Raw genomic sequence first — 14,060 nt, forward strand, 5'->3', positions numbered from 1 at the left:
AAAAACACACAACTTACAAAACATTTCTCAGATAATCATTATGAAAGTTTCTTTTGAGATGATTTGTAAAGTAGGTCTGTCTGTTCATTAGAGTTTTTTTCAGAGAATTAACTGATTTTCAAACACATGCAAACATTCTGAATCACAACACTCAATTGTGAGTCGTTTGAAGGTCTGGAAAATATTAGAGAATGTAAATAAGCTGTTGGAAGGTAGCACTTAGCATCCTGTGAAGCTTCCCAAATTAATCATCTCTTTCTGCGAAGTCTGATTTATCTCAATCACTTGATTAAATCCTGGACTTTCAGCATGACTTAACACATAGATGTGAGAATTTATGCTTGTTATGCGTGTTCCTGCCAACTCGAACACACAGCACACAAAGCATAATCCTATCCAGGCATTACTCAATACTGTAGCATATCCGATTATTTGACAGCCAATTACAGCGAAAAGAAGATTTCTGTAAAGTTACGTTGAAATCTGAAGTTGAAGCTGTCACGCAGATCTGTAGGATTGTTCGTTTAGCCCAGCTTAATGAAATGTTTTGTCAACCTCTTCGCTAACACCCTAACTCGGCCCAATCCCCATGAAATTTACCAACGTTTTATCAGTTAGGGGTTATAAAGATTGAAAGCAAAAAAAACTCCAACGTGAAACATTGGCTATAAACTGATTGTTGCTGATTGCTGTCCCATGCAGATCAACACGGAGAATTGCCAATTACAACCCAGGGAGTAAGTAGTAATGAAGGATTTGTCGATTAAATCAGGCATAATGTCGTCAAGCTAAATCTTGCCCCGTCAGACCTCGAATTGAATACACTGAGTAAGTCAAGTCCACACCAAACCATCAGGAAATCTGTTCAGTAATAATCAATATCCAGTCTCTTATCAAAGCTTGAGTGTCAAATTTGCCATAGGCTCGTCTGAGTGCCCACAAAAGTGTTAGCGATTATGTGTAAAAAATACTGCTGCCATAGATGAATCTTACGTGATCTTTATCCAGTGGAACAATAGGGTACCCAATCCTGTGTAGATCTTATCGATGTACGGTTTTACAATGTAACACTTGAAATATAAATATATGTATCAAACCACTAAAATATTTACACAAAATTTGTAAATTGTATACCATTTCTTTATGATAAAGGAAACACACATGCCATATTTTCATCTAAGTTTGAATGTTACATGATGATGTCCAGGGTCCAGTCAGGTCAGAACACAAATTCCAGATGAAAATAAAGTTAGGTTTTTGTTGTGAACTAATATCGTAGAGAAACCTTGCACCTGTTGAAAGTGTGGACCCCAAATAGGTGGTGGAAGATGTAATGGCTGTTGTTAATGTACATTAGTGTCTGACCAGTAGGCCTGTGGGTTCCTATATAACAGAGCACTCCCTATTGCTTGTTGCAGCTACTTACCTATCTCCAGCACCAATTATGTCAAATACGGTAAACACTTTTATCTGACTCGATGGGCGAATGCTTAATATTGCAGTTTGGTTGATGCACTGATGCCTCAATTCTTCCACAACATGCGGCCATGATAATGCAGGGGTTGTGAGTCGTGCTTCCCAGCTGTTTCTCAGCAAGGTTTGGAACGAGCTATGATTTGATGAAACCAAAGTGCTGCATGAAAGGTTTACGATAATGTCCAACTATTATCTCAATGAAATTGGCAGTGTGAAGTAGTGTTTTTACGAAGCTTGGAGATTTTTAAATTTTGATAAAAATGTCTCACTTTTCTCCAACATACCCAACCATTCCAACAAATCTGTCCATCCAACTGTTTAGTAAATATAAAACGCCAGCTCCAGAGAATAACCAGTCTTTATTGTCTGCCGAAACAGATTCCCAATGGACGTAAATGGCAAAATAGTGGTGAAAACTATATGAATGAACCACTGAAAATCAGTGATGACATCAGTGTTTACAAAAAGGGTAAGTACCAGTATGTTCTGCCCTACAGGTAGCACTTCCCACTCACAAAACTTGCATAAAACATTAAGTATCTGTTGCCTGACACTGCACAGCAATAACAAAACATTTTCATTAAGTGAAATTGTGAAGTTTGTTTATACTGCAGTCTTCAATAGTCCCGCTACACCACAGCGGCCTGTAAGTAATCATGTCTGGATCAGACAAACCAGTGACTGACAGCATGAGCAACGATCCACCATCAGGGCATGACAAAACAAATGAGACACATCCCAGAGACTGATCACTTGGTACCCATTGGTCAGCTCTTACACCAAGCACTGGACACCTGTTGTCACAGGATCCCCACAGGATATTTACAAGCTTCGTCCAAGAATAGGGAGTGATGGTTTTGTACAGTATTACAGCCATAGCTGAGCGGTGCCTGTGTCAAAACACACAAGCAGCTGTCTGCAGTGGGTCCAGTGAGACGGCCAGGTCACAGATACAAGTCACTGTTCCCTGTGGTGGATCATGAAAACATAAAAGTATGTATAAACCATACTTGGCAATCACAGCAAGCCAACAGTTAGACACATGTACAACTGTGCTGTAACCTTCCAGAAAAGTACCTTTATCTGTAGGCAATGTGAACAAGGTGGCCACGAAACTACCTGTATTATACATACAAATTTTGAATGCTCTTGCATCGGCTTATGTCCCTAATTGTCCAAACATCAAAGCTACTTACAAGTCCTTTGGGTGCATTTCTCCTGAAGAAAGCCTTACAAGACTCGCAGGAGATGGCATCAAAGTTGTAGCCGAGGGCCCTGTCGCCGCACACGCCGCAGTATTTATCTTCTTTATTTTTCCGGCTTTTGTTGCCTCCCATTCCGTCCGGGGATACTGCATCCATGGACCGGAACGGATGGGAGACAGATTCCATACTGTTGGAATCTTCGAAGCTGAAAAACAAAAAGTTCATTTGAATATGGTATTACACTATGAATTATTGAACAAATCACCAAAATCAAAATTTTCATCTTCAGACGAGGAAAGGAAATCATCCTGGAAATACATAACGGACCTGTAGACAGAAGCTTCATCATTTATCATAAACGATCATGTCCTTTCTCACAGAACCCAAAACATGCCTTTTATTATACTGCCAAAAATGTGACTAATCCATGAAGCAATTAAAAGACACTGTCAGTTGAAGTCCTATTAAATACAGAAAACACAGACCTGTTAATATTTTGACCAATATGTTATGGAATGTGAATTTCATACTGACATTGATTGAATGATATCATAAAAAAACCAACACGCAATAACCATAAGCCACCATATACAAATATGTAAAGGACTCTCACCAGTAATAGGGAAAAGTCCAAAACGAATTATCAATAGTTGTGAACATGATTGCCTTTTCAACACTGACTGAAAACACTGACTGAAAACAGTATTGAAAATTCATCAAATCAGGAAACAAGCAAATCTTTTTGCCCCAATTAAATGGAGTTTATCATCTTTCAGAAGCAGTTATTTCAAAGAACGCGTCCATTGTCATAACATCCTTGTTGGATTTCCTCAATTAACACGGTGACCTTGGTATGGTTGAAGGTCACAAAATGTCCATCCCAAAACCTTTGTGCCTAACACTTCCCTGTACATCATCAAAACAAAACAGCAGCCAGGACCTTGTGGTTTGTAGGAGACATTCTATATTTATACATTTTAACAACTTTCAAAAAGTGTTTTTTAAATCATCAAAGACCTTAAAATAAGTGATGACATCACTAATTATCAAAACATATCCATATTACAAACTGGTCATGTGTTATATTCTGATACTCAAAGTATTACGTTTATCTACAATGAAACAAACACGCTGAATACAAAATCAGTTCATAACATAAATTCAGTTTATAATGTCGATCTATTTGTAGATCCCCAGTGCGTTCATATCACAGCTTTGCAAGTTCATCAAAGTACATATCAGCTTGTTTGCGTGTTTTCAATTTTCTGACATAAACATACTTTACTCTATAATGACTCCAAAGTGGAGACTTAACCAAGTGAGAAATTTCCAGTTAAGGGCTGAACAGAAACTAAGAGTGCTTGGAGCTGTGTTGAACGTGTTCCCTGGAGCTGAATGAAATGAAATAGTTTGCAATATTGTATATCCCAGTCATGTGACAAGCTATCAAGAAGGGAAAGACCTCTCCCAATCTTAATTCAACACCTCTACCTCTCTCTGCATATACCGGGGACAAAGCCACAACTATTTGTACCGAATCACCCCGCGACCCAATTCACCATGTGTCATGGCCTATTCAAGCCATGACCGGCATGGAAAGTAATTAACGACTTAAACCTGGCATGTTAAAGATTGAAATGGGGCTGGAATCCCTTAAAGGGGTTTTCTGTGGGTTGGTCACAAAATCTTTGGATATATCAGCAGCTCAGGCAACGCTCTCCCTGCTTCTATTCTTGGACAGCTTCCCAAGCTGAATAAATCATGCTGTAATAAGTATTATTCAGACCACAAAATCCCTCAGCACAAAATGAACAGGGCGATAGGGATATCTGTTTACATGAGAGTACCATAAAGCAGCTACTTAGTAGCGGCCATAATGGGAAAGTTATGTGGGGTCAGTCAGTGCAGCTAAGGCCCACAACAATGGTGTCCAGCTTGAGGAATTTCTAGCTTGACTTGATGAGCTACAGTAATATTTCTACAAAGGGACGTGATGTTCTCAACACATTTTTCTTATTCCATTGTATTTTTTATTGTTCACACGACAATACGAGAAAAGGAAAAGGGTTTGTGTATAAATAGATCCAAAATGACAATACTGTCAATAATGAAAGGATTAAATAAGCGAGAGAAATTTTGAAATGACTTTAATCTTCCACTAACAGGATTAATTCGCTCCCTGAAAGCTCTATCAAAAATGAAATTACTCAATTGTTGTATATCATGTTAACCATGAGAATTATTACAAGTTTGTCTAAAACATCGGAACATGCTGCCATGTATTTTCATAAGATTTCAAGCTGACAAAAATATGCAAAAATATGTGACAAAGGGAGATGGATGTGAATATCTCCTAACCACGGGTATAGCTGTTGTTGAGCCAAGTGATGTATGGATGGATGTGTGTTCCATTTTAGGCTGATTTATTGTACTTGTCATTGATAGCAGCTTGAGTTTATTCAAGGCGCCAATTTTCTACAGGGTGAAATAATATAATGTCCCGATTTAACAGCAAAATGAATTGTCCCCAAATGTCCCCAATCACCCCTTACGTAAGTACATGTGAGTTTTCCTAATAACATATTCCCATTAAGTCTTGGCATTGGAACCAATCTTCATTTAAATTGAATAAATATTAAAGTTAAGATTGTAAATGAACGTATAGGATATATTTCAATATGGCTGAAATTGTTGATTTAGCACTGTTTTTCAAACGAGACTGCTTTTAGGAGTGTGTGTTGATTAGCCACACATTACATACATATCAAAACAATAGACCTAGAGCTGACATACTTTGACAACAGAGACATTAAATGATGTTGATAGCCATCAGAATGTCACAACAAACTCTGGATGACTCATATGTCTGTGTTTTTGTGTTTCTATTAGAGCACCCAACTCACATACCACAGCGTGGAACATTACTCCCAAATAGTGGCACAGGCCTCCTTCCCATATAACCACCGTCTTTCATTTATTTACATGCCCTTGTCGCCAACAAAACATGAACATTCCACTTCATTTTTATTGATGGGAGATAAATTATAAAAAGGTTTTGGTCATATAAACTAAAAATAATCAATTCTTAACAATCAAAGTGCATTATTTCATAAAAAGCAAATAAATCTCCATTCCAGAATGCTTTGATTTACAAACACCCAATCTACAAATTTAACTCCATTAATAAAATATACAACATGTTTTACCATTTCATGATTTTACAAAACAGAATGTTTATTTGATATGAAACCTTCACAAATTCATAAGATAATATTTATTCAAAATCACAAAAAACAGTCACTGTAGATGAACAATTGTTGTTAGCTGTCTTCTCGAATCTCACAAAAATCGATAGAACCAACATCATGTTTACAAATGACAAATTTTCCCAGACATCCCCTGACCTAAATTCACCAACCCTGTGGGCGAAAAAAGGGAAAAAAAGCTGCCAATAATGGCTGTGATGACTAAGGCCCAATGACGTTTCTCCTTGACTAAATGTGTTAGATATTACTGTTTGTTAGCGTGTTGCACTCAATGACTTCGTCAACTTCTAGCTGTGCAGTGGAGACCAAGTCAGGGATATCTGTCGATTCAGCAAGTCAATTTGAGAGTTGGTTGATCACAGCCGCTTTGCATCCACATTTCTCATTCATACAAGGCCCTCTATATATGACTAGCTTCCGTGCCGCCAATTCCTCTTTTAAAAACTATACAAAAAATACTTGCATTTGATGAACTGAAGCCTAAATAAATTATACCATTTCATTTTGAGAAAATGATCAGTACACGATGCTGATTATCATATCTATAATTCATCCTTAGCAGGATCCAATCAACATAGATCATATTCACTCTGATATTTTCTGCTTGATATTTAATTACAAAACATACTTTCATCATGACAAAGGTAAGGTTGTTGGGATATTACAACCACACTATCAAATTACAAATATTTCCTTACACTGATTAAAAAGCATCTGCTATGAATGTTTGCTTGTATATAGTAACTAGCATCCCTTCATATAGATCTTAACTCATGTTCAAACACTCTTAAGGATATCAGTTTCATGTGGTTCGAACAACACAGCCATCTTACAACAATTTTCACACACAACAAACTTGATCTTTTAACCATGTAACATGAAATAATCTTCCAGGCTTGGCAAGAAACATGAACACATGAAAAGGACATACAGAACATTTTTCCCCCTTTTGGCAAGTACGTGAATTATGAAAGTTAGGAAATCGATATTTGTGTACACAGGAAAGCAATGAGTTGTGGAATAGAGTAATCTATCATTTCTTGGTGATGACATGTCCTCTGAAGGCATTCTAAACAGCCCACGTCTTGTAGTGCTTGTTTGACTTGCAACAATAAAGCATTTTACGAACATATTCATCCAAAAAAACAGGCATTTTTGATAGGTTGGAAAATATGGCGGACAAAATATTATAAAAAAATGATCCTATATTAATGTCAACATTTTAGTGACATCTGATTTTGTGAACAACTTTCTATTTAACAAAGGGGGATTTATGATATATTTAAAAAAAAATCTTGGTTAAGATATGATCAAAGATATTTCCGTTTTTTATAAATTTAAATCGAATATTATTCAGCATTTAATCCCCATCCTGTTTGATGATGGTTCAGCAGGTTACACTCCAACAAGCACAACCTGCTCAGGTGTCAAAGAATGTTAATGAATTGTAACACGAAACATTTAAACTTGCCAGAACCAACTCACATCCGTAACGAAGGAGATGGCAAGGGGACATAATCTAACAAATCAGACTTAAACCGATGGTCAACTTATGGCAATTCTCTGAAAAAGTCGTACATGATATACAAACTCAAATCTGTCCAAGACAAAGTTTAAGAGTCACATGGCTTCATATCAATCTTCAAAGACAACGACATCAAAGACTACAAATGGATTGATGCAATGTTCGCAATGTGGGGAGAATACGCTCTAAGGTAAACATTCACATGAACATTCTAGCGATGCCCCAGCTTAGGACTTGAAAGAACAACTGTGGATTGCCAAAGACGTCTCTCCTGTACATAAACATTACACGAAATTCAGCTGACATTTACCCAGAGACAGGTGACCCGTCTTTCAAACTTCGTGCCATCTTGCGATCAGGGCTTTGAGAAGTCTCTTTCCGCTCTAAGAAGTACAACTTGGCAAGATTTTTATCTTGCTCACGCAACATCAAAATGTGCCCGGTTTTCAAGCGAAATCAGGTATAACCCACCTATCACTATTCTCATTATAGAAACATTGCCAAGAATTAACACAGAATATAATGGATTTTGCAGATTTGCGATAAACAAGACAACTGAGCAGTAAATGTTAGCTTTCAAAATATCTCGATATGTGAACCATTCAACATTGTAATATTTCCATGTTCAATAATTATTTGTTTCATATTCAGCCATGATTAATTTCTATCAAAGATAAACTTTGCATCAATATATGTGTTTCCTGTTTCACAAGTTCCTGTGAAGAGTTGCATCCCTTAGCTATGCCAGGATCTGATGTGGTAAACGTCTCCAAATGAATCTCTTTGGACATTTTTGCCACATTCCACTGACAAGTCACATAATTAAAACACTTTGCCAGACAAGTGTTAAACAACTCAATTGCTTCTAAGTTCTTTCTGAATAAAGAACACAGTGAATGAGTGAGTGTGGTTTTATGCCGCTTTTAGCAATAATCCAGCAATATCATGACAGGGGACACCAGAAATGGGCTTCACACATTGTACCCATGTCGGGAATTGAACCCGGGTCTTAGGCGTGACGAGTGAACGCTTTAACCACTAAGCTACCCGACCGCCCCAAACATAATGAACATAAGCAAGGGTATTCATACTTCCAAATCAAATTCCTATTTTGTTATGGCAACTCACTGAGATACTTTTCACATCAGATTATTTCCCTGTTTCAGACAACAACTACTATCACCCTTCACCGTGCAACAACTCATCCAAACAAAAAACTCTTACAAAGTAAAACATTACAAATCCTCATATACATGTCACATAGGGTGGAACATAGGGGTGGAATATAAGGGTGGAACATAAGGGTGGAACATAGGGTGGAACATAGGGTGGAACATTAGGGGGGAACATAGGGGTGGAACATAGGGTGGAACATAAGGGTGGAACATAGGGGTGGAACATAGGGTGGAACATAGGGGTGGAACATAGGGTGGAACATAAGGGTGGAACATAGGGTGGAACATAAGGGTGGAACATAGGGTGGAACATAGGGTGGAACATAGGGGTGGAACATAAGGACAAACTGGGCTTCAATTGTTTTACTAGGTTTACATCAATATCAGAATATAAACTATAAACATTACACTATATATTCATATCATACCTTTTGAGTTTTAACACATTTAGGGGTATTTTCAATACATGTAGTTTATTAGATAATTTATTATGCACAAAAGATCTTATCCTTAGTATCAACAAAGCAAATTTTGGAGGCTCTAGAACTGTCCTAGAACTGTTTTAGAACCGTTTTAGAACTGTTCATTCATCAGTGTCAAATATTATTACAACAACACATATATCTGTATTTTTAGGAACATCAGCTTGCTCAATTTTCAAGTAATTTTTTCCCAACAGGAAGGACCAGTCAATTTGTGTCTTTATCCCAGCCTTTAATTGCCTGAAAATATCCCCAATTGAGCTGGAAGGTATTCCATGGTGCACTAAAGTAGCCTGATGGTAATGTCGTCTATTTTAATATAATGCCACGGGGCATAGAGTGTGGTTGGCAATTTGTCAACGATCGCAATAGGTCAGTTACGATGGGGTCGGGTCAGGTCGGGTCAGACCCCATACACAATACCATACAACCGTCTCCTGATGGGGTCAATATGAACCAACTTGGAGTTTAAATATTTACCATATACATTAGAACTTTTAGCTAATTTGTACTTCCATAAAGCGAACTATAGAGCGCCTACAACGCTTGAAAAATTAAGAAAATGCACAAAACTCAATTGTACACTGTGGTATTTTACCATCTGATTTTATCAAATTTGTTTTAAGAACGAAAACAGCAGTAGTAAATGCTGCAATTAATTTCTTAAGACAACTGTGCACAAAGCTTAAATAAAGTAGAGGAATTCAGTTAGCTGGCTTAAATAAGGTACAGGAATTCAGTTAGCTGGCTTAAATAAAGTACAGGAATTCAGTTAGCTGGCTTAAATAAGGTACAGGAATTCAGTTAGCTGGCTTAAATAAGGTACAGGAATTCAGTTAGCTGGCTTAAATAAAGTACAGGAATTCAGTTAGCTGGCTTAAATAAAGTACAGGAATTCAGTTAGCTGGTTTAAATAAGGTACAGGAATTCAGTTAGCTGGCTTAAATAAAGTACAGGAATTCAGTTAGCTGGCTTAAATAAAGTACAGGAATTCAGTTAGCTGGCTTAAATAAAGTACAGGAATTCAGTTAGCTGGCTTAAATAAAGTAGAGGAATTCAATTAGCTGGCTTAAATAAAGTAGAGGAATTCAGTTAGCTGGCTTAAATAAAGTAGAGGAATTCAATTAGCTGGCTTAAATAAAGTACAGGAATTCAGTTAGCTGGCTTAAATAAAGTACAGGAATTCAGTTAGCTGGCTTAAATAAAGTACAGGAATTCAGTTAGCTGGCTTAAATAAAGTACAGGAATTCAGTTAGCTGGCTTAAATAAAGTACAGGAATTCAGTTAGCTGGCTTAAAAAATCAAATGACTAATTTGAAGCATTTACACATATTTTTAACTTTTATTTAAAACATATATTTTTAATATATTTTGTTTCATATTTCTTCTGATTTGCAACAAAGAATAGTCACCTTATCTGTAGGACTTTGATAGAAATATACAGATGAAAACCTATGTCCAAATTTCAGTATTACAACTTCAATAGATGACAAACTTAAAGTCAACTTGAAAGAACTTGAATACTAATGTGAGTGTGACAGAAAGGGCATCATTTCTGTATCCAACACAGCAGAGCGTGTTGTACCATTACATTTAGGTAGTTTGGCCTGCTCAGGTTAACACTATATTGTGTTGTATTGAAAGCAGCTTCTAATAGGAATACGGTTAGGTTCCCAACAGAATATTTGCACCTTCAAGGTATGACATCAAAAGCTTCATTGCATATAATTCCAAGTAAATAATTGTTCAATCTTTGTTGGAGAGAGTAAATAGTTTTCCCTTTCTGGCTAAGGTAACAAATTCCTTTCATTTTCTAACACCAATTCAATTCACTACCAGCTTGTCACACAATCAAGAAACCAGTGACCAGACTAAACCAAGTCATTGCCATGCCAACCAATGGGTATCCTGAAGAGCGTAGGTAGTATGAGAGGTAGGTTACGCCAGATTGCTCCCTCTGACTAATACAACACTGATTAAAGGAAACATAGATAGTTTTAGTTCAGTTTAGAATTGACATGTCCTGAACATATCCGACCTATGGTCTAAATAAACAGTAGTAGACCCTCCAACAAACACGTGTTGTTTATGACCACCAGATCTTTAAACACTTAGGGTGATAGTAGCTTTCATCCGAAACAGCTAAATAAGGGGATGAGAAAAGTGTATCAGAAAACACCATGAAGAGAGTTAAGCCGAATATTGCCAGCGTACGTTCCTCCACAGTTTTGTCTTTGTGTTTCTACAACAGCAGCATTCATATGTAAGCAGCAAGCAAGGGTTTTCATTGGCAGTGTGGAAACAATTGTTTTGGCGTCATCCAAGCATATCGAGCCCCAAATTTGCCATTAATGATTCTGCTAGCGAGAGCAGCCCAGCATGACTTCAGCCAGTGGAAGGTTTTAAGCTCTCTTTTACCATTGTGTCTTTGCTCTCTACCCGAAGACGTCCTAGTGAGCTCATCAATGCAACTTCTGTTGCCAACCAAGCCTTTGTCATATTGTCAATACCCTAGAAGACCTCCTAATCATGTTTCCGTGGTTCCTATTTTGTAAATCCTGCAAGGAGGTAGAGTTGTGAAGTCAAAACAGAGGCTGACATAGATTTCAAGTTGACCATACTGCCTTCAGTGTCTAAATGCCCAATCTTCAAATCGAAACTTCTTCTGTCCAAAACAGCTTATTGTCAAAACTGTCACTTCTGCATCAAACAGCTGGTGAACTGACAACAATATATTTCTAATCGGCTTACGTCATTCACAAAACAGGTAGAAAGGCAGAAGTTTGGTGCATGCTAAGAATGGAGACAGGAGTCAGTTCCGAATCAACATATTTTGAAAATTATTTTGTTTTATTTTCCTTTGATATGATGAAATAACATTTTTCCTGATAACAGTGAAATGCAGATAGAAAGAGTATTGCGACATTATCCATCATTCATGTTAAGATAACTTGAAAGTTGGTAATTAAATCTATGAATGATTGACAGCTACATATGATCTGGGCAAAAAAGACCATGTTTTTTTGGCCCCTTCTGCAGAAGTACACTGAAGTCATTCATTTCCTGCACCGACAATGGAAACAAACCCTCAACTAAAAAACCCTGGCTAGATGGGTCTTGAAAACAGCTGGAATATTGAAACAATAGTGCATGTTTTATAGCCGCGAATAACCATCTCAAATAATAGACATCAATTTCCTGTTGCATTATCGACTTGTTGTTAAAAGAATAATGATCTTTGTATTATAAATAAAGAAATGTTCCATATTCTCTGTCAACACTAAGAAAATGCTATTAATGTCCAAAACTGTCTCATATTTCTAAAGATGTCAGCCATTTGTTCGTTGAATACCATGACCTTAACACTTACAGCTTCCCAATGATAGAAGGTCTTTACAGCTTCCCAAAGGAGGTCAATCACCCTTTATCAACCAGGTAATCTTAACTCGTAAGACTTTGTAGTATGAGATATTCACATCGAAAGAAAATACTTCAAGGCACATGCGACTCATTTGCTAAGAGCCAACACAAATTCCTTATTGCCTTTCGGCATTATTTTTCCAAAAATAATCAAACTGACTTCAAGACTAAATTTCGAAGTGATGTTAAATTAAGTGTTGTGCTTTCAGAATTTCACTTTAAACCCACTTTAAAGTTCCTCTAACAACATCCCAAAATAAAACTTCGGTACCACATGTCACAAAGGAAATCACGTGATAATTGGACATAAAAACTCTACATCGGAGAGAGCTGAAGAAACAGTGACTCTTTCTAGCAGTGTTAGCATTACTGCAGGTCCTTCTTTTGTTTAGGCAAACTGGCCGCCAAACACAACATATGGGCCAACATAGATCCCTATATATCCTGGCAGAAAGTATTTATTCTGCATCTTGGTTTCCATCCCAATGTTTTAGTCCCACATCTGGCAAAGCCAACTTAGGGGGAAAACAGTTCCTGTGACGCCATCTTTTTGTGACCCCCCTTTCAGTGCACAAGGGAAATTTTGAGAGAGACTTTTTTTCTTCTCGCAAGCTCAGTTATCGCAGAGATCAGAACTTCTAGCTTGATTTGTCCATTGTAATGGTGGATGGTAATGGCAGCTTGCACTGACAACAGCCTAGCTTTCCGACAAGACTGCTTGTAATTTTGCTGGGAAAATACCTCCAAAAGAGGTCTATACTGTGTGATTCCAAATCTGTACATTCTTGTGATATTTTCTGTTCTGAATCGTTACAATCACACTTTTTGTACTTTCCATGTCAGAACAAAAATATATTTGTTAACTCATAATCACCAAACTTGACTTTGCGAGGGCTGACCTTTTTCAAATATTTCAGATATTTTCAACACTTTGAGCAAGTAGTCTAAACATGCTGGGTTTTCCTGTTGGTTTGTAGTGTTCTAAGACAGAACAATGTACAGAGTTTTGTCACTTTTATGAGTGATGAAAAATAGTTATATAATTACATTACCAATTGAAACTGATAGGTTTGTACTTCCAACATCTTTAATTGTTATTCATCTTTCGAGTAAATAGAAAACAAGGTTGGACCAAAGGCAGAAAATTGTTGGTAACAAAACATTGCACATTGAGATTATGCTCACAAATCAATAGCCATATTTACTTTTTCTGGTCACGGCAACACTATTGCAAAAGGTTTCACAAAACAAGAAATGATCTGTTGGACCCAGATTTGAGCTTTTGTGTCCAGCTTCACTCAAGAGGTAAATACACAAACATACCCACAACACAGCCAGCATAAAACGGCTAATTAATTTATTCCTTCAATCGTCTCACTATAACTAAGCTTGTGAACCTGGTGCTTTACAAACATCGCCAAGTCATGTGAATGACATACTGTTATATACAGACACATGTCCTCAATGGCAGATTCTCTTGGCAAATATTTGATTGAAATTCAGGTGAACCA

The 14,060-nt window shown here is 37.1% G+C and overlaps 1 protein-coding gene across 12 annotated transcripts in view; it reads right to left on the reverse strand.

Annotated features, from left to right (window-relative positions):
- The window catches only part of LOC124119305 (nuclear hormone receptor HR96-like), a 259,199-nt gene that overhangs the window by 17,227 nt on the left and 227,912 nt on the right, over positions 1–14,060 (reverse strand). For all 12 annotated transcript variants that reach the window (XM_046481774.2, XM_046481778.2, XM_046481773.2 and 9 more), the window contains one exon: positions 2,673–2,886. In XM_046481774.2, the coding sequence (XP_046337730.1) occupies positions 2,673–2,886 (214 nt within the window). The remainder of the gene's footprint in view (positions 1–2,672; positions 2,887–14,060) is intronic.

This window comes from Haliotis rufescens, unplaced genomic scaffold (genome assembly GCF_023055435.1).
Source record: "Haliotis rufescens isolate VD_foot unplaced genomic scaffold, xgHalRufe1.0.p SCAF_27, whole genome shotgun sequence".
Taxonomy (NCBI): domain Eukaryota; kingdom Metazoa; phylum Mollusca; class Gastropoda; order Lepetellida; family Haliotidae; genus Haliotis; species Haliotis rufescens.